Source organism: Lissotriton vulgaris, chromosome 1_1, assembly GCF_964263255.1.
Source record: "Lissotriton vulgaris chromosome 1_1, aLisVul1.2, whole genome shotgun sequence".
Taxonomy (NCBI): Eukaryota; Metazoa; Chordata; class Amphibia; order Caudata; family Salamandridae; genus Lissotriton; species Lissotriton vulgaris.
The window spans coordinates 1,545,667,932-1,545,695,146 of record NC_141685.1 but is presented as its reverse complement, the minus strand read 5'-3'; the positions used below and the strand labels follow the sequence as shown (position 1 = coordinate 1,545,695,146).

At 47.3% G+C, this 27,215-nt stretch overlaps 1 protein-coding gene across 1 annotated transcript in view; it reads left to right on the top strand.

Moving 5' to 3' along the window:
• CEP290 (centrosomal protein 290) overlaps positions 1-27,215 on the top strand; it is a 1,386,965-nt gene that overhangs the window by 491,518 nt on the left and 868,232 nt on the right. Inside the window, exon 25 of the mRNA XM_086918001.1 lies at positions 4,701-4,874. Coding sequence (XP_086774127.1) covers positions 4,701-4,874 — 174 coding nt within the window. The remainder of the gene's footprint in view (positions 1-4,700; positions 4,875-27,215) is intronic.

Below are 27,215 nucleotides of genomic sequence, written 5' to 3'. Positions count from 1 at the left end.
CACTTACACCCACGCACCCTAACAGCTTCTCATCAAAAGATCTTCGATAAAGAGACCCTTCGGGGGTCCCGTAGGGCATTGCAGCGCTGGCCCAACAAGGAGCAAAACACAAATGAGGAAGCATGACATTTTTCAGGGTGTGTAAGGGCATTATGATGAGGACACACTGTCCCCCACAGATAGAGTAGCATACGAAAAAACGTTTCTTCCTCTGTCATCTTCTACAAGGAACAGTGACTCCCTTTGTGTACTAGTTACTTTTCTGGAGCAAGGGTCACTGGACCTCCTAATCAGCTCCTGGTGTCCCCCTTCTCTATAAATAGGGTTCCTCAGGAGCACCTCAGAAAATGACAGAGGATCGAAAACATGACAGTGTGGCTGGTAAATGGGTTTTGTGTATCTGACCATATATCACCATCTGATTGCTTGCTCCAGTAGCTCCCCATTAAACAATGGATTCAAGTCAAAGTTCCATGCCTGCTGCAGCAAGCCTTGCAACGCACTGGCCCAAAGTTTTTGAATAATCCCCAATTACAGCCCTCATAATGAGTTGCTCTGAAAATGGACTGATATTTTTTCACCTCTGACATTACCGACACCTAGGTTACTGCTGGTATTTAGTCCCAGCGAGTCTGCTGAAAGATGAGGAATTACAATGGGATCCTAGTAAATCCTCACGTGCCCCACAGTTTTCCACTGAAATTGCAGCTGTTCTAAGCAGTCCACAGCAACATGTGAAAGTAAAAAGATCTGCAGTGTTCCAGTGGTTCTTTTAATTCTGATGAGGCCGGCACCCGCAGTTATCGACTCCATTGAAATTAAGAGGCCACTCAAATGAGGTCCTGGATCTCTTAAATGTTCATGCTGAAGTCTCGCATTACAACAAGGCCTGCTTTAGGATTCTGGGTCCAAATCTATGGAATGGCCTCCTTTTCAATATTTGGCAGATCGTTAACACTTTTAAGAAAAAGCTTAAAATGCATTTGCTCTGCTGATCCTTAAATTCTTGTGAGTCTTCTCTCCCTCCCTCTTTCTCAGTCTTTTTTGTTGGTGATAATTCTAGCGCTATGATGCCTTTGGGCCACAGCTTGCGCTTTGTAATAAATAAATGACTATAAGAAATGGAGCACATTGTGTATCAAGTTATTATTTATTACAAACATACATTTATAGTTAACAATTTTGTAAATGGGTTGAATGAGGTTGTGAGAAAGTGCCATCTTTTCTTCCCTTGGTATGCCCCCACTTTTTTTCTGAACTGCTGATGTGCTTTGACTGAGTGTGCCATGGGTCCCTGCCAATCAGGTACCCAGGGCCTTTATTCCTTCCCCAAAAAGAAAATCTATGCTGAAACAAAATACCCAATTGGCATCTCTGGCCACCTGTCAGCCCCTAATAAATGGTACCCTAGGTACCCAGGGCATGGTGACCAGAGAAGACTCCTGAGGGCTGCAGCACTTATTGTGCCACCCTCAGGGGCCCTGTACCCTGGCACCCACACACTGCCTTTGCAGGCTGAGTGCCTAAGTGCAGAACTAAAGCAAGAGTCGACATGGCACACATCCCTGTGTGCCATGCCCACAGACCCCACTGCCCTGGCATACTTCAGTCACTCCTCTAGCTGGGTGCCCTATGCCAGAGGTGAGGGCACAGGTGTATGAGCCCTGTGCCCCTACAGTACCCAGGGCAATTCCTGGGCAATGTAAGTGCAGTGATGCCATTTAAGAGTATATGGTGCTGGGAGGTTGTCATTACAAACTCCACAGCACCATAATGGCTACACTGAAGACTGACAAGTTTGGTACCAAAATTCTCAGCTTATTAAACCCGCTCTGATGCCAGTGTGGGATTTAATGTAAGATGCATGAGAGGGCATCTTAGAGATGCCCTCCAAAACCCAAACCTACAATCCACGTCTGGGCTGAGTGGCTGCAGAGGCTGCCACACAGCAGACATGTTGATGGACCCCTGGGTGGAGAGCCCCCCGCTCTCCTGGGCCTGCAACAATGCACATCCTGGACGAGGTGCTATGTCTCCTCCCCCAGGATGGATAGGGGGAAGCTTCAAAGGCATACCGCCTCTGAGAGCTTCTCCAGACCATTTTCTGTACCCAGCAACTGGCCCCCCCACCCGTTCTACCCCCACTCTGGCAGGAAGACTGGCGGGAAAAACTACACCAGGAAGGAGGGATGCCAACCTTTGCCAACTCCACCCCTCAGGTGGAGGAGGCGAGGTGAAGCACGACCCCAGGCACCGGCCATCTTGTAGATGGGGAGCCCTGCCCAATCCCAGCTAGGCTCCTGCCCCACTCCCACAGGAGAGGAGCAGGCTAGGGGGTGTCCTCACCCCAGGACAGGGACCCATTGGTCCCTGCCCTTGCCCTACCTGTAACACCCCTAAATTTAGTATTTAGGGGCTCCCTGAACCTTCCTTCCTCAGATCCCGATATCAAAAAGAAGAAAAAAGATCAAGAAAAAGAAGACCCGCCGCTCAGCTGCTAACAGGACAGCAACAGCTGACTTGGCCCCAGCCCTACCGGCCTGTTGATCCTGGAACCTGCTCCTGCCTAATCCCGGCGACCTCCATCGACAGCAACCTTGGAACATCCAGAGGACCTGCCTGCCTTGACCCTCTCGAAGATTGGGACTCCCATCAGCAGAGGCTCTGCTGCAACAACCCACCTGGTGCCCACCAGGAAGCTCCGGACCAGCCCACTCTGCACCAGCCGAGCCCGGGCCGGCCAACCCGAACCAAGACCACAAGGACGTCCCCCGGCGACTGGGAGCCGAAGTCCAGTGCCCAAAGACCCTCCTCGACGAACCAGCCGACGCCTGCCGACTCAGAACCAGGGGCCCCCCCTAACCCGACCAGCTGAGGGTAACTTTTCCGACACCTAAAGACACCCCTGCACCCGGTGCCCTACAGCCCTCTTGTGCCTCCCTTTGGGGTACCTACCTGTGCTCCAAGATCCCAACTTGCCTCTCGAAGTGCTGGTCGCCCCTGGAGAGTCTCCGTCCCCGAGCCTGCAGCCTTTGTTCCCTTTTCAAGATCCTCATTGGATAACATTGAGCGCCCGACGGCTCAAAAGCACCCTGCATCCCGCCGCCCGAGGGCCGCTGGCTATGACCTCTTTGTTCTATCCTACTTCCCCCCCTTGCCCTGAGCAACGGACCAGGAGCCCAGCTCCGAGAGCCGCTTGGCCTGCTAGGCAGCAGCCACCAACTGACCCCTGAGTCTATGCCCAGAACCTTACCTTCAACAACCAAGTACTCACCTGGAAACCGGTAATTCACTTACCTGCCATTGGATAACATTGACTCATTTTTACTCGAAAATTTTCTGTGTGAAGTTTTGAGAACTGAAAATGTTTCTATAAAATCAGCCAAAGTCCGAATTCCGAAGTACTCACCTGGGTTCAGGGGAGAAGCCAGTACTGTACCTTTAAGCCTAGTACTGAACCGCAAAAGTAATCCCTAGCGGGGTTACTAGTAATCTGTATTTTCTCCATAGGAACCCATTGCCTGCTTTTCTATGAAATTTCTTCTTAGTGCCTACTTTTGAAAACTGCAAATATTCTTTAAAAATCATACGAAATACTGAAACGCAATTACCTACCTGTTTTGAGTTAAGACCCCAGAGCTGGCCCTAGGAGACCAGTGCTGGGTTGCAAAAGTAACGCGATCCTACTTTACCTGCAACCTGAATTTCCTCCCATTGAATAACATTGTGAGATTTACATTGAAAAGTCTAAGTGTGAACTTATAAAACAGCTTTATAATCATGAAAATTCACTACAGTAACTAAAACGTTTTTGCTAACCTGGTTTCAGCTTAGACCCCAGGACTGAATTGAAGACCTAGGCCTGGAACTCCCAAAGTAATCTATAAAATTATCAACTGTACTTCTATGTAGAAAACCCATTGAGCTCAATACTAAAGTGTGTTTCAGGACTGTGTTGCTTACTATCAATACTGTAATCATTGTGTGCACAACCTTTATTGCCCCTTTGCAAAGCATTTAAAAGAGAGTACTCATAACCAGAAAAGTATATTTTTTAACTGTTGGTTCTAAAAATAAAACAACTATATCTGTGGATATAAAAACTATTGGCCTGGAGTTCAATCCTTGAGTGTGTGAAACCTTTTGCTGAATGAGTGTGTACAACAAATGCTTTACATTGTCCTCTGGTACTGCCTTACGGCTCGACCAAGCTACCACTTTGGAGAGGAAGGCCAGTTCTGACTTTAACCTCTGTTATACCTCTGGGGTTGGTGGACTCTACACACACTGTATTTCATTCTAGTCCAGTATATATAGGGCCACTTTCTCACAAAGGTGATATTCAGAGTAACTCTGTTTAAATTCTGAGTATATTTTTCAGACAAGTACTTTGTAGAAGCACGTGCCTGCTTGACCTTTATATAAATGTCTTTATCATTCAATTTGAAAAGTACAAAGCATTTGTACTGTGTATGCGTTTAGTTACTGTTGCTACGGAACACCAGCGTATTCTGAAACCTGTTGCACTGTAATTATTCATTTTTTAATCAAACTACTGTTTATATGTAATCTATGTAAGCGTCTAGTGAGAAAAACTGTAAAAATAAACTATGTTTAAATAAACTCCTGTTTAAATGTTATCTATGTAAGCCTCTAGTGAGAAAAGCTGAAAATAAAGTATGTAACACGTGTTTTCATAGGACATGGCAGCCTTTAAAATTGCAGCACTTCAGAAAGCGTTAGATGACAGCGTTCAACATTCAGAGCTGGAATTGGCCAACAAACACTACAACGAACTGACCGCCAAATACAGGGACATGTTGCAAAAGGATAATTTACTTGTTCAAAGAGCAACTAATCTGGAGCATCTTGAGGTAAGATGCAATGATTTTTCACACCTCGAAAAAAGTGAGTGTGCTGGTGGGCCAATCTAGCAAATTATGAATGGTTTCTTTAGTGTGCACAGCTGTCACTTCCTTTTGTATTTCATGGAACTGTCAATTCACAGTGTAAAGTTTACATACATGAATTTCTCTGTTCTCACATGTTAGCTTAGTATCCTATTGCTGTGTACAGCGTTCTGCAGTTCTCAGGGCTAGGTTTGCACTTCATAAATGTGCCTTATAATAAAAAAAACATATTTTCTGCCAACCCCAGCCCCAGCCATGTAACTTTTAACTGCTTATAGATTTGCTGTTTTCATCCCTAAACAGTGATTAAGAGTATTATTGTCTATGCAGCTCATATAATAAGTATAAGGCCTCTTCTTTGTAGTGATATTTTAGACAAATCTGACATGTAACATTAAGATGATACTGGCAATTTTAGAAGCTGTTTTTAATCTCATAGCCCCATACTCCATAAAGAGTGCTATGCGTTAGTCATGGCAAATTGCCCTAGACTGTGAGCTGTTGGATGACAGATGGCGAGTGCACAATGCATCTGGGCCTACTTGCATATTCTAGTCATAGAGCAGTGGTCTTAGTGGTACCTCTCTAGCTGTACGTTAAAGGCCTCCTCGTCCTTTGAGTGAAACCTGAACCTGAGTGAAGGGAGTGCCAGTGCAGAGATATAGACCGTATGGCCTAATATCAGTGGGGCCCAGGCAATTTGTGATCCACTTTCAGTTATTTAACCATGATAAAGAACACATTCTAGAAGCCACCTAAAGCAAGATCGTTGAATGTAGTTGGTTTACAGCAGTGGAATAATGTTGGAAAGTTGTTGAACAATGTAGTTTGCCTCTGGCAACTTCCACCTGCTACCAGTTAGGCTAATAAATGGACAAGTTACTTACCTTCGGTAATGCCTTATATGGTAGACCAGGATCTAGCTGCAGATTCCTTATCTTTGAATCCTCCCCAGGTGCCATACTGGATCTGGAAATTTTCCAAGCATTACCTCTGCGCGTCAGCAGAGGGCATTGAACAACTTCTTAGCCACGTCATACCCCGGAGATGACATCAACCGAGTCCATATAAGCCCTTCCCCGACGCACCAACGTCAAGTTCTTTTGTGACTATTTCCGCACTAACAATGCGGAGCCACGTAGATAAACAGCCTCTATGCCAAAAGGGGCAAAAGACTCATATCAACAATTGCAGAATGAAACCATGTTACAAAGTTGTTCTGTGCCCCGGGCACCCCCATTTTCTTGCTAAGTGGTACTGGTGGTAACTGACTGACTGACTGACTGACTGACTGTCTGTCCCTGGCTCTGCCTAACCAGGCCCAGGGCCGATGCTATGCTGAAACACAATTGGAATACAGTGAAAACACCTAAATACACTAGGGTATACTATAAGGCCCTACTACATAATAGGGAAGGGGTATTAAAACTACCTTTAAGTCCCTACTATATAATAGGGCATGGTCGGTTAGAGGCTAGCAGCCCTTTCGTCACTTGCATGTCTGCACTGCTGAGAGCCTGAGGTCATTTTAAAAGCAGCCTTGTGATGCAGAACTGCTTTTAAATGCAAATTGTGCCCAATCTCGACTTTGGTCTTTGGTGCACTTAAAAATTAATCAACTACAATATTTTGGCATATTAGATATGCTCAGAGTCTCCCCTAGTCCCAGGGTTGGGGGGGGGGGGGCTGTAATCCAAAATTCAGCCTTCCAGTGGTCTGCACCTGGGGTAAGCAACCATCTGGGAGGAGAGGGTTCTGCGGCACAGAAATGCCAGAGCGAGAGGGAGGAGTCCTAAACCATGAGCTTCAAAGCAAGAAGGAGGCAGGCAGAAGAAGCCAAGTCTATACCCTCTGAACCCAATCATATGGCAGGCTTAAGGAAATAATGTGCAGATGTCAGGGGGAGGGAGACTATGGAGATGATCCATGATTGGGGTTGGTTTAGCTAGCTCTTGCCTCTGTGCTGAAACTTCAGCCATATTGAATTTTGGAAGACTAGTGCTCTCTGGGAGACCATTGTGCCACACTTTGGAGAAAACTGTCATGTTCTGGGGTGTTTCCCTGCACCTCATTGGACCCGAGTGCCCTTCTGCTTGGCCCCAGAGGACCCAGAATAAGTATCTGAGAGGGCAGGGCCTCTTAGCTCTGCTGCTTGAAACTGAGAGAAGGATTGCAAAGCTGGAAACTTGATTTGCACCATCAGGCCATGCATTGCGACTGACTGCACCTGCTGCATTATCTGGAACTACAGCCCTTTGGATGTACCTTGTTTTAAGAGGAATAAAAAGTAGGCTCCCTGCAAGCTACAGGTTAAAAGAGCACACCTGCATCATTCTGAGAATCTGGCCCTTTGCGAGTGCGATTTTTGCATTTGGGATTCAACATCCCAAATGCAAAAATCACTATTTGCTAATTCGCATATTTGCGAGGAATTACATTTAAGGAATCTCAATTTGAGATTCCTTAAATGTAATTCATCATCCATTTTCCAATTGCGAAATCGCAATTTCGGCCCGCAATTTACCGCGAGGTCAAACCTCGTGGTAAATTGCGAAAACTCAGAAAAATGCATTTAAATGCATTTTTCTGAGTTGCATGTTACACACACACATGTCCTTTGGACATGTGTGTGTGCAACACCTGTGTTAATTTCCATTGCAGGGGTGCTACAGGGTGTCCTTTGGACACCCCTGGCACCCTTGTACTCGCAATCTCATTTGCGATTAGCTAATTGCTAATCGCAAATGAGGAATGACTCCCCATGCATTCCTATGGGCCTTTTGGCCCATAGGAATGCATGGGGAGTTATTCCTTATTTGCGATTAGCAATTAGCTAATCGCAAATAAGGAATCAATGGGAATCGCAATTAATATTGCGATTCCTACATGAATACCGTTTTGCGAGTCTCAAATAGTGATTCCTTATGATTCGCTATTTGAGCCTCGCAAAACGGCTCGTTCATGAATCAGGCTGTAAGTGCTAGAAAGTGTTTATTATTAAAAAATTCACATCTCAGGTTCCCTACTTTGGATTTTTTTCATTTTGGTGTCAATTTTAAAAGAAAAATATTTTAATAAAAATAATAAATTGGTGTTGGATTGTTATTGAGTGTTGTGTCTTAATTATTTGCTGAATAGTTTTTAAAAAAATACTTTACATCCCTGTCTGAGAAGTTAAGCCTGCCTGCCCGCAGCCAAGCTACCAGGGGTTGAGCATAGTAATAATTTTCTTAGACCTACTCTGAGCCCTAGACTGTTTAAGTGGTCTTATTGCCAGTGGTAGAGATATATTTACCACTACTAATAATCCACTTTCCAACAAATAAACATAAGTAATATGCAAAGAGGGAATCCAGGAGACAACAGGGCCCTCAATTCCCAGAGTAGGGAGGATGAGTGGGTCGATAAGGAATCTGCGGCTAGATCCTTTCACTACCAGATAAGGCATTACCAAAGGTAAGTAGCTTGTCCATCTGATAGCCATCTAGCCGCAGAATCCTTATCTTAGAATCAAATTCCCGAAGCAATACCATCCTCAGAGGAGAGGCTGCGAACAGACCTCACAAAAGATGCGCAATAGAGAAGGCGGCCCAAGGATAGAAAGGGACTAGACTATCCGAAAATTATAGGTGACGCAAGATGCTCACCAAGAGGAGCGATCTCCAAGAAGGACTATGGTAGACCAGAGGGAGTAGAAAGATATAAGACAGTAAGAACACAGTATAGATCCAGGAAAAGAGGCAGCCTAAAGGGAAAGCAGCTTAAGATTGGGGAATGCAAAGGCACTCAGGGCAAGAGGCCACAGAGGCCTGGCCAAAAACAAATGGGTGGAGCATACATAGCGTGCTCAGCCACCGCAACACAGGCAACGAAGAAAAAACACCCACCGAACGCCGACGAAACTATCCTGAGAAACAGAATTTAAAAAAACAGACCTCCAATGATAGAATGTTGGAGAAAAGAGAGCAATCACAATGGATGCTGAAGAGCATCGCTAGAGAACAGCAAGAGCAGAAAAAGAAACCGCCCTCACATGGAGAACTTTGAAGGTATATAAGGCATTGTCTGAAGAATGGAACAGAGGCTGTTGGACCTGGCCCTTTTTGTAGGGTCATCCCTAAACCTTTTTCCTTTCTCCTAACCTTTTTTCTGACATGGTGTTGGTAGTTTTAGGACTCTGGGCACTTTGGCACTGCTGTTCAGTGTAAAGTGTGTGTGCTCTCTGTGATAAATATGGTAAGATTGGTCTACACTAGTTTGGACTATTTAATTTACCTGTCAGTCCCTTGTAAAGTGGTATCTCATATACCCAGGGCTGGTAAATTAAATGCTACTGGTGGGCTTGCAGCACTGATTACGCCACCCACCAAAGTAGCCTTGCAAACCTATCTCTGGCCTCTGCCATCCGAGGGCCTTTGCATGCAGTGTTACTGCTGCTGTGACATGGTGCCTAAAATGTAGCCCATGTCTGTGACCCCCCCCTCTTTTACTACATGTCAGTCACTCCTAAGGTAGGCCCTAGCTAGCCCAATGGGCAGGGTACATTGTAGGTAAAAGATAGGACATGTACCTTAAGCAAGTAACATGTCCTGGTAGTGACAAACAGCCATTTTGGTTTCTCACTACTGTGGGGCTGCCCTCCCATATGAATGCATTGGGGATTCCCTGATAAGTGTTTCAGTGTTAAATCCTGATATGAGAGGCACAGCGGGGTCAAGTTTGGTATATTTTATATGGTAATAATAAATGCTGCGCAATGATGTGCGCAGTTTTATTATAACTATTTTTGAAATGCCACTTTTAGAAGTTGGCATTTATGTGTGCTATGTATCTGCCTGCCTGATGTGAATTGCATGTCTGTCTTTTGAGTGACAGGGGCTAGTTATCTGAGTGTGGCTCCAGGAGGGGTATGGTGAGTCAGCACTAGGCGAAATAGGACATCTGCATTTGGAGTAGTGGGAGGAGTAGTCCCTGGTCCCTGAATAGGCCTGTGCCTAGCCTGTACAATGCTTGCTCCGCCCCCCCCACCCCCTTTCTGTGGTGTCTGATGACGAGCCCCCAAAAGGGGAAGAGGAGCCTTGTAAACAAAGTGCTCCAATTCCCCCCTGAACCAGTTGCATCTTGTTCCGCCAAAGCCCTGTACTGCAGACAAAGGAAATTGTGATACAAATATAGGGGCTGTGACCCCATGACAGTGTGTTGTTCCTGTGCTTGGGGGGCTTGCTGCTGCTTGGCATCTGGAAGAGCTACCACGAGGGACTGCCACCCTCCTAACGGGCCCTGTGTGCTGGCCTGCCTGGGCCCAGCTTTGCCCTCTTCTCTTCTAAGGACTATTTGCATCAGCGCCTTGTGAGTACTACCTTCAAATTACCAAAGAAGAGCGCGTGGGCTCTGCCGCACGGAGCTGCCACTGACTTTGAGGGAATCCCATTGTGAGGATTCCCCCACCCAGATGCTGAGAAGAGCAGGTGCCCACTCCGCTCTATGCCTTTTATTTCAGGAGCATGCCCCCACCCCGCATTGCTGAGTAATTTTGAAGAGCGGGTGCCCACCCCGCATTTGAGGTTTGTTGCGGGTGCCCACCCCGCATCGTGGTGCCTTTCGCGGGTGCCCACCCTGCACTAATGAGTTACTGGACGAGCGGTTGCCCACCCATCGTTTGAGGTCTGTTGCGGGTGCCCACCCCGCCTTGCTGCCGAGAGAGGAGCCGCTGAGATCTGCACAAAGATCCCCACCACTGCCCGACCATGAAGCCAGGCAGCCTTGCCTGGTTGTGGGCTTGGCCTCATTGTGACCGGAAGCAGGACGGAGCTGTCCGGAGGAAGCGGGAAGACCAGAGCCTCATAGGCTCCACAACCAAGCCACGGGTCTGGGTGAAGTCAGAAGAGGTCCTGGTGGAGCGGACCGACGGGGCACATTGTCGGTGCTGTCCCTGCTGTTGCGGCCGGCATACCACTCAGAGGAGGAGGAAGACACCGGTGAGTGGGGCTTTAATTTGCACATGGTCTGTGCCTACCCCTGCCAGAGGAGGCACCAAAAGTGCCCATGAGGGGGAGAATTGTCGGGCACATTGTCGGTACCTGCAGTGAGACAAGCCCAGTGAGCAGGGCTCCAATTTCTGCATCGTCGGTGCCTCCCCCCTGCTAGAGGAGGCACCAGGGGCTGAGTGCGGAGCATTGGTTTTGTGCGCCAGAGGCACAAAGAGTGCTATTGGTTTCCTGCACAGCTGCGCAGAAGATGCGGGCGGCTCCAATGTTGGGGCCACTGGAGTTTGAGTCCCAGTAGAGCTCAGTAGGCCCAGTGAGTGCCAGTCCATTGTTGTGCATTTCCAAAGCTGCCCTGCAAGCGCGCGGGCAGCTGCAACGTTGGGGGCCAGTTCTTTGGAAATAGGGAAAATGTGAGTTGCACCCCACCCCCCAGCGACTGTGCACACGTGTTTGCTGCCAAGGCAGCCAGGGGGTCATTTGAGAGATGACCCCCCCTAGAGCCCTGACTTTCTGACAAAGGGGCCTTAGAGCCCCAGTGTATGGCCAGTTGACCTGGGGGTCATTTCAGTGTGCTATGCACCATGATTGCGGCATTATGTGTTTATGCTGGTGAGGCCTAATGCGAAATGTGTTTATGCTAATGAGGTTTGGGCTTAATGTGTTGTATGCCTAATGTTCTGTTTATGAGGTTCATGCATAATGTGTCCTATGCCCAATGCGTAGTGTGGTTTAGGCGTAATGTGAGTTATGTGTAATGTGACTTAGGCCGAACGGGATGCGGACATAATGTGTTTATGTGATGATGCTAAGTACCTTATTGTCCCAGTAGTTACTGGTTGTGTCTTATATTTTCTACCTGCATTTTGATGGTTCTAACCGTGGCCCGATTGGCCTGGCCCTTTATATAATCCCCTGTGAATATTGCCATTTGGCACAGTGTATATTGTGGGATTATTATTCTGATGTGTTGTGGATAATACAAAGGCTATTTTATATATAACCTTGTGTGAAGTTCCTTTTGTGGTGTGCCTAGTGTGATGCTGCTGTGTGTGTGTTGCGCAAACGCTTTACACATTGCCTCTGGGATAAGCCTGACTACTCGTGCCAAGCTACCGAGAGGGTGAGCAGGGGTTATCTTAAGCTTGTAACTCCCTTGCCCTGACTAGAGTGGTGGGTTCTGCCTGGCTTTGGTGCAAGCATTAGCCAACCAGGCACTCATTGAAGAGAAGGAAGTGCAACCAAGAAGTCTGAACCAGGTCACCAAGAAATTACCCGCAGCCATCCAGAAGACCAGGAGATGATATGTGAGATAGAGAAATATATATATTCTCTGTCTCCCCCCTCTCCCTCTCCCCCACCGTCCCTCGCCCCATCGTCCCTGACCCTTTACACAGCAGCTCAGAGTCAGTCACTTGTAAGTTATATGCTTTTTTTCTTTTCTTTTTTGAATCGTCGCCAGTCAATTGTTTCCAACAGGTAACAACAATTTTAAAAATGAAAGTTAAACAGCAAACTGCATTAATCTCCCAGACCGACGTGTTTCGGCTGCAGACTTCTACTGGGCCTATTGTTAAACAGTGACTCCTACTCCTCCCTTATCCAATGTCCTCCTACTATTTACAATCCCAGTTAACCACTTGTGCACTACTTTAATTCCTCTTGTGTCTCAATCTGACTTCGATCTTCCATGAGAAATGTAACCATCTTTTCTTTAATCCCCATATTCAGCGCATCTTATTTTTCTCAGGTTTTTCAAAATATATTCTGTCAATCCAAAAGTATATGATCCCATAATATAAAATGTAACCATTTGCACGCTAATATTGACCAGGTTTCAATTCAACATTGCTATTCTTGTACCATTCAATACCTGTTACACACTTTCACTAATCCCCATATTGCACATATAACCCAATAAAGTACCATCATCAATTCCACCTATTGCACTTGAATGCCAATAAAGGTACATTTATAAAGTGCTAATGCTTTAATTTGGGTTGGGAAGTTCTTCAAATATGGAAATAACGCTTGTAAAGGGACTGGTGCTAAAGTGTCTAGATGCTCTGTCCTCCAATATTACATGTTCTTCTTGCTGTCTGTCATTATTTCATTTCTTTATTTTTATTACTCTCGGTGTTCCCAATTAATCTATTGCGCAAAACAATTGTATCATTCATAAAGTGCTAATGCCGTCCTATTGATGAGGTGTAGAATGTTTAAAATATTCCTTCAGTTCACAGATTTTTTTTGTATAAAGTCATTCATAAAACTAAATAATTTAACCCTCAATAAAGTGTGAGTGCTATTCAAAGGCAATCATTTACCTGTTAGTTAATACTCCTACATTTTCTCCTTACTCGACTCCCTCAAATTTCCAATAATATTTTCTGGGACTTAAAATACACTTCCTTTTGTAAACATTTTTGTTAATATGAAAAATGAATTGAGCAATAATCACGGACACAGATATTAGTAACATTTCATATCAAGTTTCCCAACATATAATCCTCATCCAAATTTCTACTCATCGTTGTGATCTCCTAATGTAGTTATATATCTTTGAGGCAGGGAGAGGGGATCTATTTTTAATGGGAGAATATGATAGTTCGTTGAAGATGGACATATAACTCTGCATCAATCTTATGCCCCATTGGGATTTCCATGCCCATCGATATAATCAACTTAGATTCTTCCCTTCTCAGTTCCCTCTCCCTGTTTCCTCCTCTTGGATATTTCAATATTTGTTTTAGTCCAAAGAAGCTAAAACCTGCCAGGGAGCGGTTCTGTTCTCTTTTAAAATGGTTGCCCATGGGATAGCTCCTATCCCCGTTCCTGATCGCTCAAACGTGCTGTAGGATTCGTAGTTCCCCAAAGGGGGGGTGGACATATCCCTGATCCTGGTTGGCTAGTTTTCTTCAATTCAAAATGGAGTGAAGTGAAATGGGGGGGGGTCCACCTCAGCTCAGAGCACCTCAGGGGTGGAACCGGCTGTATATGTATATATAGTAAAATACATCTACAAGAAGTCTGTTGAAGAGAAAGGTGTATGCATGCAGAGACATACACATCCCAGAGAAATGTTGTAGGAAAGTGCCTCTTTTGAACATGATTAGCCCCCACTTCGCCTGAAAATGATGTAACTTCAACTGGAAGTGCACATGGTCCTTGCCAACCAGGTCCCTTGTGCCAGAGCTCTTTCCCTAAACTGTACCTTTTGTTTCCCAGATGGCACGGCTTCAGTGGTCCTTGTAGGTCCCTGGCAGATGCCCCTGGTACCTAAGGGCATTGGCACTGAAGAGGGATCCCAAGGGCTGCAGCATGAATTGTGCCACCTAAGGGTCCCCTTCACCAAGGCCCTGCTCTCTGCCATTGCAGACTGCGTTCCATGGTGGAGACCAAACTGGAGAGTCGACATGGCACACATCACTGTGTGCCGTGCCCACAGACATTCTGTGGGATATGGGTAAGTCACCCCTTTAGCAGGCCTTGTAGTCCCAATACAGGATGCACTATATCTCTTGTGAGGGCATATCTGCATGAGCGGATATGCCCCTGCAATATCCTTGTTGATTCCTGGATATTGTAAGTAAACTGGGAAGTACATGGGCTGGACACTCGTGCATGATTGCTTCACTCAATTATGGGATGTTGGCACTAAACATCTTGTTGTAATAAACCTGTACTGATTCCAGTGGCAGATTTATTAAATATTGCACACAGAGGACCCCTTAAACCTACCAACCCACTTGTATGAGCCTTACGGCTCCCCACCAGCCTACCACCTCTAGACATGTTGCTTAACACCCTGAGGTGAGAGCCTTGTGCTCTCATGAGTCAGAAACAAAGCCTGCAATGGGCAGAGGGGATCTATTTTTAATGGGAGAATATGATAGTTCGTTGAAGATGGACATATAACTCTGCATCAATCTTATGCCCCATTGGGATTTCCATGCCCATCGATATAATCAACTTAGATTCTTCCCTTCTCAGTTCCCTCTCCCTGTTTCCTCCTCTTGGATATTTCAATATTTGTTTTAGTCCAAAGAAGCTAAAACCTGCCAGGGAGCGGTTCTGTTCTCTTTTAAAATGGTTGCCCATGGGATAGCTCCTATCCCCGTTCCTGATCGCTCAAACGTGCTGTAGGATTCGTAGTTCCCCAAAGGGGGGGTGGACATATCCCTGATCCTGGTTGGCTAGTTTTCTTCAATTCAAAATGGAGTGAAGTGAAATGGGGGGGGGGTCCACCTCAGCTCAGAGCACCTCAGGGGTGGAACCGGCTGTATATGTATATATAGTAAAATACATCTACAAGAAGTCTGTTGAAGGGAAAGGTGTATGCATGCAGAGACATACACATCCCAGAGAAATGTTGTAGGAAAGTGCCTCTTTTGAACATGATTAGCCCCCACTTCGCCTGAAAATGATGTAACTTCAACTGGAAGTGCACATGGTCCTTGCCAACCAGGTCCCTTGTGCCAGAGCTCTTTCCCTAAACTGTACCTTTTGTTTCCCAGATGGCACGGCTTCAGTGGTCCTTGTAGGTCCCTGGCAGATGCCCCTGGTACCTAAGGGCATTGGCACTGAAGAGGGATCCCAAGGGCTGCAGCATGAATTGTGCCACCTAAGGGTCCCCTTCACCAAGGCCCTGCTCTCTGCCATTGCAGACTGCGTTCCATGGTGGAGACCAAACTGGAGAGTCGACATGGCACACATCACTGTGTGCCGTGCCCACAGACATTCTGTGGGATATGGGTAAGTCACCCCTTTAGCAGGCCTTGTAGTCCCAATACAGGATGCACTATATCTCTTGTGAGGGCATATCTGCATGAGCGGATATGCCCCTGCAATATCCTTGTTGATTCCTGGATATTGTAAGTAAACTGGGAAGTACATGGGCTGGACACTCGTGCATGATTGCTTCACTCAATTATGGGATGTTGGCACTAAACATCTTGTTGTAATAAACCTGTACTGATTCCAGTGGCAGATTTATTAAATATTGCACACAGAGGACCCCTTAAACCTACCAACCCACTTGTATGAGCCTTACGGCTCCCCACCAGCCTACCACCTCTAGACATGTTGCTTAACACCCTGAGGTGAGAGCCTTGTGCTCTCATGAGTCAGAAACAAAGCCTGCAATGGGCAGAGGTGATTCACACCTCTCCCCTGCAGGTAAAGCATAGTGGGACGGTGAGTCTCAAGGGCTTCCTATCGTTTGTAATGTGACCACTGGCAACTCCAATTAGTGGATGTGCCTGCCCCCTGTCTATGCTCCACTTTTTGGCAGCAAAACAGGCTGGAAAAATAGTGACAACAGGTGTGTCCACTCCCAGCCGGTGCCACCCCTAAGGTACTCTGAGCTGAAGTTTACTTCCTGTTTCGCTTCCCTCCATCTTGAATTGAGGGAAAATCAGGAATATGCCCAACCCCCCACTAGGGGTGAGCATTTAGAGGGTGTTGTCACACTGAAGGTAAGTAGTCTATTGGCTACTACCTGGCACTTCCTTTAAACACCTCTAAATGAGGAGGCCAATTCACAAAGAAAATCTGAGACAAAAGTCTAAGTTTATGACTTTTTGTATTCACAGAGACTATTTATGAATTGTATATTTACGTCCTCAGTCGGGCCATACTCTTCGCATCCGGGCTCTACTCTCCGCACCCGGGCCGTACTCTCCGCACCCGGGCTGTACTCTCCGCACCCGGGCTGTACTCTCCGCGGCTGTACTCTCCGCACCCGGGCTGTACTCTCCGCACCCGGGCTGTACTCTCCGCACTCGGGCTGTACTCCCCGCACCCGGGCCGTACTCTCCGCACCCGGGCCGTACTCTCCGCACCCGGGCCGTACTCTCTGCACCCGGGCCGTACTCTTTGCACCCGGGCCGTACTCTCTGCACCCGGGCCGTACTCTCTGCACCCGGGCCGTACTCTCTGCACCCGGGCCGTACTCTCTGCACCCGGGCCGTACTCTCTGCACCCGGGCCGTACTCTCTGCACCCGGGCCGTACTCTCTGCACCCGGGCCGTACTCTCTGCACCCGGGCCGTACTCTCTGCACCCGGGCCGTACTCTGTGCACCCGGGCCGTACTCTGTGCACCCGGGCCGTACTCTGTGCACCCGGGCCGTACTCTGTGCACCCGGGCCGTACTCTGTGCACCCGGGCCGTACTCTGTGCACCCGGGCCGTACTCTGTGCACCCTGGCCGTACTCTGTGCACCCTGGCCGTACTCTGTGCACCCGGGCCCTACTCTGTGCACCCGGGCCCTACTCTCTGCACCCGGGCCCTACTCTCTGCACCCGGGCCCTACTCTCTGCACCCGGGCCCTACTCTCTGCACCCGGGCCCTACTCTCTGCACCCGGGCCCTACTCACCTCACCCCGGCCCTACTCTCAGCACCCGGGCCGTACTCTCCGACTCATGCCTGGGGAAGTGTAATCAATGTGCCAGAATGCAATTTTTACAAATGGGAACATTAGGAACATGTGATAAATGGTAGATGAGGTCATGAAAATCAGTTTCGGCAGGGAAAAGGGTGTTGCCAGACACTACATCATATCCCAGAAAAGTTTGTTCCTGTGCATCATGGTACGTGTAGTGCACAATTTGTGCTCCCCTCAGTGTTGACTGTAGTGTCAATACTACAGTCAACATTAAGGGGAATTCCCTTGGTGTTGACTGTAGTGTTTACCCCACAGTCAACATTGAGAGGATTGCAAATTGTACCATGATGCAAAGGAGCAAACTATCTTGGGATATAATGTAGTGTCTGACCACACCCTTCTCCCTGCCCAAACTGATTTTCATGACCTCCTCTACCATTTATCCTACGTTCCTAATGTTCCCTATTGTAAAAATTGCATTCTGGCCCATTGATTATACTTCATCCGGCCTGAGCCGGAGAGAACGGCTCGTGTGATGATTTTGGCTCGACTGTGGACATAAAGATATGACTCATAAATGATCTCTGTGAATACCAAAAGCCGTAATGTTAGACTTTTGTCTCAGATTACCTTTGTGAATCAGCCCTGTAGTATTTGGTTGGCCCCCCTGAGCCCTGAACTTCATTTCAGGAGGAGCTAATTTTCGTTTAGTTCCCACTGGTCCGTAGGACCTGCCCGTTTATGGACCGCATAAACTTTGAATGAGGTGCCTAGACTGATGCCATGCACCCCAGTAGTTTTTGTTGGCCTAGAGCCCAGCTATCTTACAGAGACACCATAAGCCTCCCTTAACTAAAACAGTGAGTGAATGCCTTCTGGCAACTACTGAACATGACAACCCTGACCACTCTGAGATTGTGGTAACAGATCTAGAACCCTTTTGCCCAGTCACTTGTGCACTCTTGTTCTTGGAGAAACATACAGAGAATACACAATGTTAAATTTTCAATATATTTATTGAACCAATGTTATTCTTGTTTAAAATACATGTGCTGAGATAATCAGTAGACTGAGGCATATGAAAGTGATTACAAGGACCAAAATAGTGAATGGCAAGTATAGTTCCACCATGGTCTTGGTCACGAACTGGACACCCCTCACAGTGATGTTAGACAGCTGCTTGGTGAAGCCTCAGCACGCAGAGACCCCTCGAAATCAGCTGAAGTGTCTCCTCTGCTAAATCCCGGAAATGCTTCATTATTTATAATAAAGAGCATCCCTGCAATGTATATGTTGATTACTGTTATGGTTATACAGATAGCCCAGTCTCCCTGTGGATGAAGATAGAATGACATTTTCACAACGTGCACAAAGGCGTGTTATCAGTGTTCGAGGCATCATGATACTGTTGCGCGTAGCCAAATATGTAAGAATAGCAGTTTCAGAGATACTTATCCAACATTGTCACACACGGAAATATGTGCAAATGTTCACTGTAAAATGTTGATGTGCAGAAAGGAAACGATGTAAGAAAACGTGCAGGGTTGCTACATGGCCCTAACCAGGGCACATAACACTAAGAAGAATCAGACACCACAGAGATGCAAAAACAGAGAAGATTGCAGAAAGCACCTGACATGTCCCCAGTTCTGTCGGCCTATCTGCACCCCTCGACGAAAACTGCACCAAAGTTAACTAATCCTGCAGTCTAGTAACCACCAAAACCCTGGGAGGGCTGCCTGCCTTCAACAAAGACCAAGACCTCCTGAGAACAGCGGAAATGTTCAAAAACAATAATCTCCAAGCAGAGTTTCTGTGACTTAAAGATTCATGAATCCGGACACCCAGTTCCACCTCTGCACCCGATGTCTCCATCCTGAGTTGAAGATGCCCACCAGCAACAGCAAGGTTCCCCAGCACTCCAGAGCTCAAGTCTGTAGTTGGCTGTCCCCTTTTGGACCCCTCAGCGTCGCCTGCAGCCTCTGCTTGGAGACCCCCACCACCGCGACCTGCCCCGGTACATCTTTTCTGACACCAAAAGGCAACCCTGCCCTAGTCCGCCCTGGGCCTTGGTGAAGAGGACCAAAGGTGTCCCTACGTCCCGAGCACAGCAACTTACCACTCCAGCTGTTAGATTTCCCCGAACCGCCTCCTATTCTGAGTCTGCAGCCCTTTTCCGATTTGGCTTTCTCCATTGACTTGCATTAGGCGCCTGACGCTAATTTAGCACCCTCCACCCGGCTGTCGCTGTGCGCTGGTGTGTGCCTTTGATTCTTTTTTGGGTCTTGCCCAGGGCATGTCTCAACCCCTGGAAACTGGTCTCCGATGCAGCTGTGACTTAGCTGTAAGCAGCCTATTTCCGGTTTTCAGCAATCTCCATTGATTTGTATTGGGCACCTTATCCCATATTTTCACCCTGCACCCTGCCTGCCGCTGGAGGTGTACTGTTGCTGCTGTTTTTAACCTTGCCCAGTACTTACCTTAACCTCCGAACACTGGAACTGTAAGTCGATGTTACATACCTGTATGCTGAATGTTTTTGTCTCCCCATAGGCTAACATTGCAAAGTCTAAGAATTGCACTGTCTACTTTTTGTATTGAAAAATATTTCTATTGAAAAACATATTTACCTGAGACGAAGTTCTGTGGTTCCACAAAATAAATATAACAGAGAATTATTTTTATAAATTGGTCTAGGATTCATTCATTAAGTGTCTGTCTCATTTTTGCCTCTGTGTGTACAACAAATCTTTAGCACTACCCTCTGTTAAGCCCAACTGCTCACCCACACTACCTCAAAAGAGAGCATTAGTAGTATCTACCTTATCCTCTGTAAAGCCTCTAGGGGTCCACTGTACTCTCTGCACACTATACCTCTTTTTCTTATATTATATAGAGAGCCAGCTTCCTACATTGGTGGCAGCTACGACTTTACGTTTGCTGAACCACTCTGACAATAACTGACCACAGGAATACATCCAGAAATTGCCTTTAGTTAAATTGTATTTTTGCAAATTGACTAGTTTTCCAAATTTTAAAATAATCGTCAGGGCCCTGGTTGTCTTTTTTAGTACGACTTTTTTTGTTATTTTTAATTTTTTTGTCCTCATCTCACCACAGACATCAGCAATTTTAACAAGATGATTTGTATTAACTGGTCGCCTCTCGACTTACTGCTTTTATCTAGCCAACCACGGCCTTCCAATTTATCCCGAGGGCTGGTGTAATCATTGGACAAACACTCCGATTACTGGGTCTTAACTGTTTATCATGTGCAGATGACGCCCCCAAGTAAGCAAAGGAGCCCAGATGTTAACAGGCAATTCCTCTTCATCTACATTTGCCATACATAGGGCAGCTTTAATCCAACTTTCTCTAGTAGGGGGTAGGGTCCTTCCATCTGATGCATATCTCTCTTCTAGCCAAGATCACAAAATAGAGAAGCAGGCCAATCTGGGGCTGTGAAAGTGACCTGGTACCATAGTTATTTAGGCCAAAGAACACCAGGCAGAGATCCACCTCTATACATGCTTGAAGAATACCCGTCAAGGTGTCCCCCACCTCTTTCCAAAATCCGACTAATTCTGCACATTCAAAAAACATATGGATATCATCCACATTATCAGTAGAACACCTCGGGCAAGCTGGAACTGAAGCAGTGGGAGGTACAGATTTGACAATTTTAGCCTGGGTATAATAGAGCCTGTTTAGTACAAAAAAAATGTTTTTCTTTAAGTTGGCGGTCCTATTGTATTTATACATTAACTTGATAGATAGTTCAAAAAGATTTGCAATATCTTGAAGAAGTGGATGGAGTTCCATACTGCTGACTGTGGAAGGACATCATGGTCTACTGCTTCTAATAGGCTTGTATACCAGAATGATACCTCTTTTTTCCTCGACAGGCATTTTGAAATAGCTGCTCAAGCTCCCAGTTCATTCCTGTTTCTCGAGCCTCCGCCTCAAACCATGACCTTAGCTGAAGGTACTTAAACCTTGAAAATGCAGAACCAATCTTATCTAGCAGTATCTCCCAAGGGAGGACCCCATCTGAATCCAACAGGTCCAGCCACCTCCCCAAACCCGCTCTTCTAATCGGGATGGCTAAATTATCGCCCAAACAGACAGGAGTCCCCGGTGAGTCCCAGATTGGTGCAAAAGGGGAAAAATAACCAATACCCCAGATTGGCCTTAATTTGTACCATAACTGCAAGGCAGCTTTTAAAATCTTGAGGCGTACCCGCTTGAAAAATCTGGGGGCCCCAAACTTATATAGAAACCAGGCCTGCCTATTGCCACCCTCTGCTAATAAAAGTTCCCCTAAAAGTCTACCCCAAGAAGTTTCCACCGGAATGGAGAGGAGCATCCTTATGCCCTTGAATTGAAAAGCCATTAGGTATACATTTATATCTGGGAGGGCCAGGCCACCTTTCAGCAGCTTCCTTCTTAGTTTCTTCCAGGATAGCCTGGCACTTTTCTGCCCCCAAATAAAGCTGCCTATCTTCCCCTGAATCTTATTAATGCTATCCTGCGGGAAAGTAAGAGGGATTGCACTAAAAAGGAAGGTCAGTTTAGTTAATACCGACATCTTCACCAGGTTGACCCTCCCATAGATCGATAAAGGGAGGTTTTTCCACCTGGCAAAGAGAAAATCTATATCTTTTTCGATTTTTTTTTCCAATTGATCAAAGGTATTTTATTGAAATCCTTTACTATTTTGATTACTAAATACCTGAGCTCTTTGCTTATGGATCCGTGACGATACACCGTGTTCCAGCAGATAATCTCGGTTTTATCCGAGTTGGCCAAATACCCTGAAATCGCATCAAACTCCAACAACAGACTTTCTAAATGCGGAATAGAGATATCAGGATTAGCAGTGTAAATTATAACATTATCTGCATACAAAGCGATTTTACTATGGTAGTTTCCTGACTTAAAAGGGCTTATGATATTATCCTGCCTGCGCAAGGGTCTCAATATAAATATTGAACAAGAGGGGAGACAAGGGACACCCCTGTCTCGTCCCCCTCTGGATTTCAAAGCTAGGGGTCAGAGAGCCGTTTAGTAAGATCTTTGCAGATGCTCCATAGTAACAGTTCTTTAGAGTCTTGACAAAAGCTGGACCCATACCCATGCCCTCCAACACCGCCCATAGATATTTCCAACAGACCCAGTCGAAGGCCTTAGCGGCATCTAGTGCCTCTACTGCCAAGTGGTCCCCCCTATTTTCATCTAGATCGATGTTACCAATTAACAGTTGGATTTGCTCCTGAATAACTCTTCCGGGCATACAGCCCTTCTGGTCGGTGTTGATCAGGCTTTGTACTAGTTTACGCAATTTCCCTGCCAAAATGCCCATAAAGATCTTATAGTCAGCGTTCAGCAGGGAGATTGGACGGTTTCAGTATCAGCACTATCGTGGCCTCCTTCCATGAGCTAGGGATCTTCCCTGCAGGGCTATATACCATATTAAATAAAGTGTGGAGTACACGCAAAAGTTCATCCAGCAAGGCTTTATAGATTTCACTTGAAAGGGAATCAAGGCCCGCAGCCTTCTTAATTTTTGTCCTCTTTATTTGCTCCTTAATCTCCTCCATAGAAATAGGTGAATCTAAGAGATCTCTAGTTGTATCTCTAAGGACAGGACTAGTTTTATCCATCAGCCACGATCTTCTTGCATCTTGTGGGGGATCAATATCCTCCATGTAAAAATTCGCGAAACGTGACAGAAGGCAGTTCTGCATAACTGCAGGCACATTGGATTTAGTTCCCGTATTATCGATTATAAGTTGACTAATGACTAATGGTGTTTTTTCCCTATCTATCCTTGCTTTCCAATAATGCCCCTGCTCTCTCCCCATGTTCGAAGGATTCCATATTGCGAACCTTCCACTGAGCCTTACATTTCTGATCCAGATTGGACCGTAGATCGCGTCTTGCCTCCTCAAGTTTTTCCTCTCTGTACCAATTCTCTATAACTGTCCTGGGCAATATGACTTCTTTTTTCTTCAAGAGAAGAGATTCTTTCCTCCAGAGTCTGCAATTCTAAAACATTGTTCTTATTCCTCGAACTTATTAGACTACATAGGAGCCCCCTTAAATTTGCCTTATAGGCGTCTCAGACAACTTCTTCTGAAGTAGAACCAAGATTAAAAAAGAAAAACTCCAGAGAGGACTTTTTTTGTTAAAGATATTTTTATTGAAAGTACGAGAAGGAAGAGAAAAAGAAGTAAGAAAATATAGAAACACAGTAAGTGCAACAAGAGCCCTCGCAGGAGCTCACTCTGCATGGCCAAGAAGCGGTAATATTGCTAAAGATTGTATAACGCTGCCACCCTAGCCAGGATGATTCTTAAAGTTCGCCAGCCAGTAACGTTGTCCCCGATGGGAAGTCCTCAGAAAAGCATCAGTTCACAGTGGCACCGGGCAAAAGCCATCCAAGCCAGGGGCTTATTCAACCAGTTTAGTTTGCGCCTCCTTGTTTCTCTGCCATAAGAAGAATAATGCAGCGAGGTGTAACATAAAAGACCCCCCCCCCCCCTAGAGACAGACAGAACAAAACTCCCTCCCCCCAAACTCCTTCAGCCCTCCACCCCCCCTCCCCCCAGTGGTGGCAGCCAAGCAACAGGCACACATCCAAACAGTCTCTCACACTTGAAACAAATGGAGTGCACGTAAAGTGGGCGGACAGACCGCCGATGGTAAGCCTCGAGAAAGGAAGCGAACTAGCGGGCCCCACCTAAAGATGACATTTTTGAAATCTCCTCTGAAAACATCCGCCATACGTTCCATACTTAGCAGCTTCCACAACCTAGCACACTAGAGGGAAAGTGCAGGGGCCTCCTTCTTTTTCCAAGCCGCAGCCAAGGTCAACTTGGCCGCACCTATGCAGAGCCAAAGGATTTGTTTATCCGCTTTAGTCTGATGCTCCAGGAGTGGATCACGGAGACCCAGGAGCACGAAGCCTATCGAGTCAGGAATCGGGTAGCCCTGCACATCCTTGATCCGGGACAATATCTCATCCCAGTAGGGGCGAATGACAGGGCAGTCCCACCAAATATGGCGAAAATCCCCCAAGAGACCACATCCTCGCCAACATCTATCCGACGCAGAGGGAAAAATCTTTTTCAACCGGGCCGGGTAAGGATACCAGTCCAGCATCGTTTTCATATGGGCCTCCCTGAGGTCAATGGAATGGTTAAATCTGTGTAAATCACGCCAGAGGTGAGTCCACTCCTCGTCAGAGATATCTCGCCCCAGGTGCTCTTCCCACAAACTCATATATCTAGGGCGAGGCGAGATAGCAGTGGTCAATAAAAGGCCATAGAGGAATGAGATCACCCCCTTCATGGACGTTGCACGGGTGATAAAGGATTCGAAATCTGTGGGAGGCCTTGTCACTGCATCCCGCATCTCCAGTGGCAACGCCCAGTGCAGCATTTAGGCATGCCGGTAACGCTCGGACGGTAACACCGTGTAGTCACGCATGCAATTATGGAAGGTAAGCGGCTCATAGCCATGAAACAAGTGTGTGAGCGCGTGGCAACCCCCCGCTCTCCACCCGTCAAAGGGGCCCTCCACGAGAGCCGGTGGAAAGGTTGGGTTAAAATGGATAGGGTTGAAGGGGGATGGGAAGGAGGTCCACCTCTCATCGCTAGAAACCGAGTCCCAGACCCTCAGGGTGGTACTCGTAGCGGTGCTAATATAGGCGTTACGAGGGCGATCCCCCTTCACCTTCCAGACCAGGTCCCATATCGATCTCCCCGCCACACTCCTGTCCATATGCAACCAGTGCTTCTCCGATTTCATCTGGGTCCACTCGACCAGAACTCGGAGTTGTGCCACCTTATAATAGAGGTGCATATCTGGGAGGCCGACCCCACCCCTCTTCAGAGGCCGACGCAGCGTGAGAAAGGAAAGTCTAGCGCGGCCCCCTTGCCAAATATAGCGTAGAATCATGGTTTTAATCCGCCTGAAAAAGTCCCTGTCTAAAGCGATAGGGAGTGCGTGAAACAGATACAGGAGCTTGGGTAGCAGCGTCATTTTAACTGCATGGACGCGGCCCAGCCAAGAAATGAACATGGGCTTCCATCTATTAAGCTCAGTCTGTATCTGGGCCAGCAGAGGTGGGAAGTTGGCCGCATACAAGTTGGTAACAGATGAGGTCAGCCGGACCCCAAGATACTGTATAGAGGAGCTGGCCCACGACAGGGGCGTGAGTGGTCGGATGCGATCCACCTCCGCAGATGGTAGCGTGAGGTTGAGGATGTATGACTTGCCGGGGTTGACCCGGAAACCCGCCACTGCTTCAAACTGAGAGAGCACTTCCTGCACCCGTGGAAGGGAGCTTCCCGGGTCCGCTAGTGACAATAGAACGTCATCGGCAAAAAGGGAAATTTTGTGTTGCTCTCCCGAAAAGGGGAGACCAACAATGTCTGTGTCCTCCCGCACCCTAAGGGCCAGAGGTTCAATGCTGAGCGCAAAGAGATGGGGAGATAGGGGACAGCCCTGCCGCGTACCCCGGGAGTGTGCAAAGAAGGGTGAAACATGGCCATTAACCATGACCCTCGAACGAGGACTATGGTAGTTGGCCCGAAGCATATCAATGAATTTGGGGGAAAAACCAAAGGCCTTCAGCGCACCAAAGAGAAAGTTCCAGTCCACCCGGTCGAACGCCTTTTCAGCGTCAAGGCCCACCAAGACCGCCGGGATCTTAAAGCGATTAGCCTTCTCGATCAGGTGAATCAGCCTTCTGGTGTTGTCGTGGGTCTGACGACCTTTTATGAATCCCGATTGGTCGGGATGGATAAGAGCAGGCATAAGGTCCTGGAGACGAGCAGCCAAGATGGAGGAGTATAATTTAGCATCTACATTTAGTAGAGCTATGGGCCGGTATGACTCACACTTGGAGGGGTCCTTCCCGGCTTTGGGGATAATCGAAATCATCGCTTCTGCCATAGTGCCCGTAGTCTAGCCCGCCTCCCTCATGCCATTAAAAAGTGTCACCAGAAAGTCCCCCAGTTCAGAGGCAAAGGTCTGATAGAAGGGTGCCGTGAAGCCGTCTGGGCCAGGCACCTTAAGTGGTTTAAGGGACTTGATTGCGGTCAACACCTCCTCCCTAGTGAAGGGGGCCTCCAGAAGGTCATTCCACTCCTTGGAAACCTGCGGAAGTGGATGAGCCCCTAGGTATTCCCGCTGCTCTTCCGGCTCCAGGTTATCCGCCGAGTACAGGGCGGCATAAAAGTTGCCGAAGAGCTCCGCCTTGGCCGCGTCCCTATGCTCCAAGGCGCCAGAGGGCGCCCGGATGCCGCCTACATATTCCCTCTCACGCTTATCGCGAAGCTGTCGAGCCAGATGTTTCCCCACTTTGTTGCCCTGAGCGTAAGAAAGGCGCCGTAAGCGCAGGAGGGTGTACTCCGCCCAGTTGTTAAAGTGGGCCCTGAGTTTACCCCGCACTGCCGTAAGTGGACGAAGCGTCCTTCGAGAAGGATTCTGCTTATGCGCAGTCTCAAGTGTCGCCAGCTCCGCCTCCAGCGCCTCCCTTTCTTCGCGCCTAAGTTTGTTCAGGGCGGAGTTCAACGCGATGCACGTGCCCCGTGTCGTCGCCTTAAAGGCGTTCCATTGGGTGAAAACCGAGGTGTCCCCATCTTTGTTAAACTCAAAGAATTCACCAATGGCCGCCCTGAGTTTCTTGCACGACTCCTGATCACGTGTAAGGGAGATAGGGAAATACCATTTGCGGTGGGGGGACGTCTCCGGGGCCCAAGTCAAGCATACTGCCAAAAGACTGTGATCCGATACAGAGAGCGGAAATATCCTACTGTCCCGCAAGTCCCCCTGTAACGACTGATTTAGAAAGATATGATCGAGACGCGAATACGTGTGGTGAACATGTGAAAAGAACGTGTAGTCCCTAGTGTGGGGGTGGAGG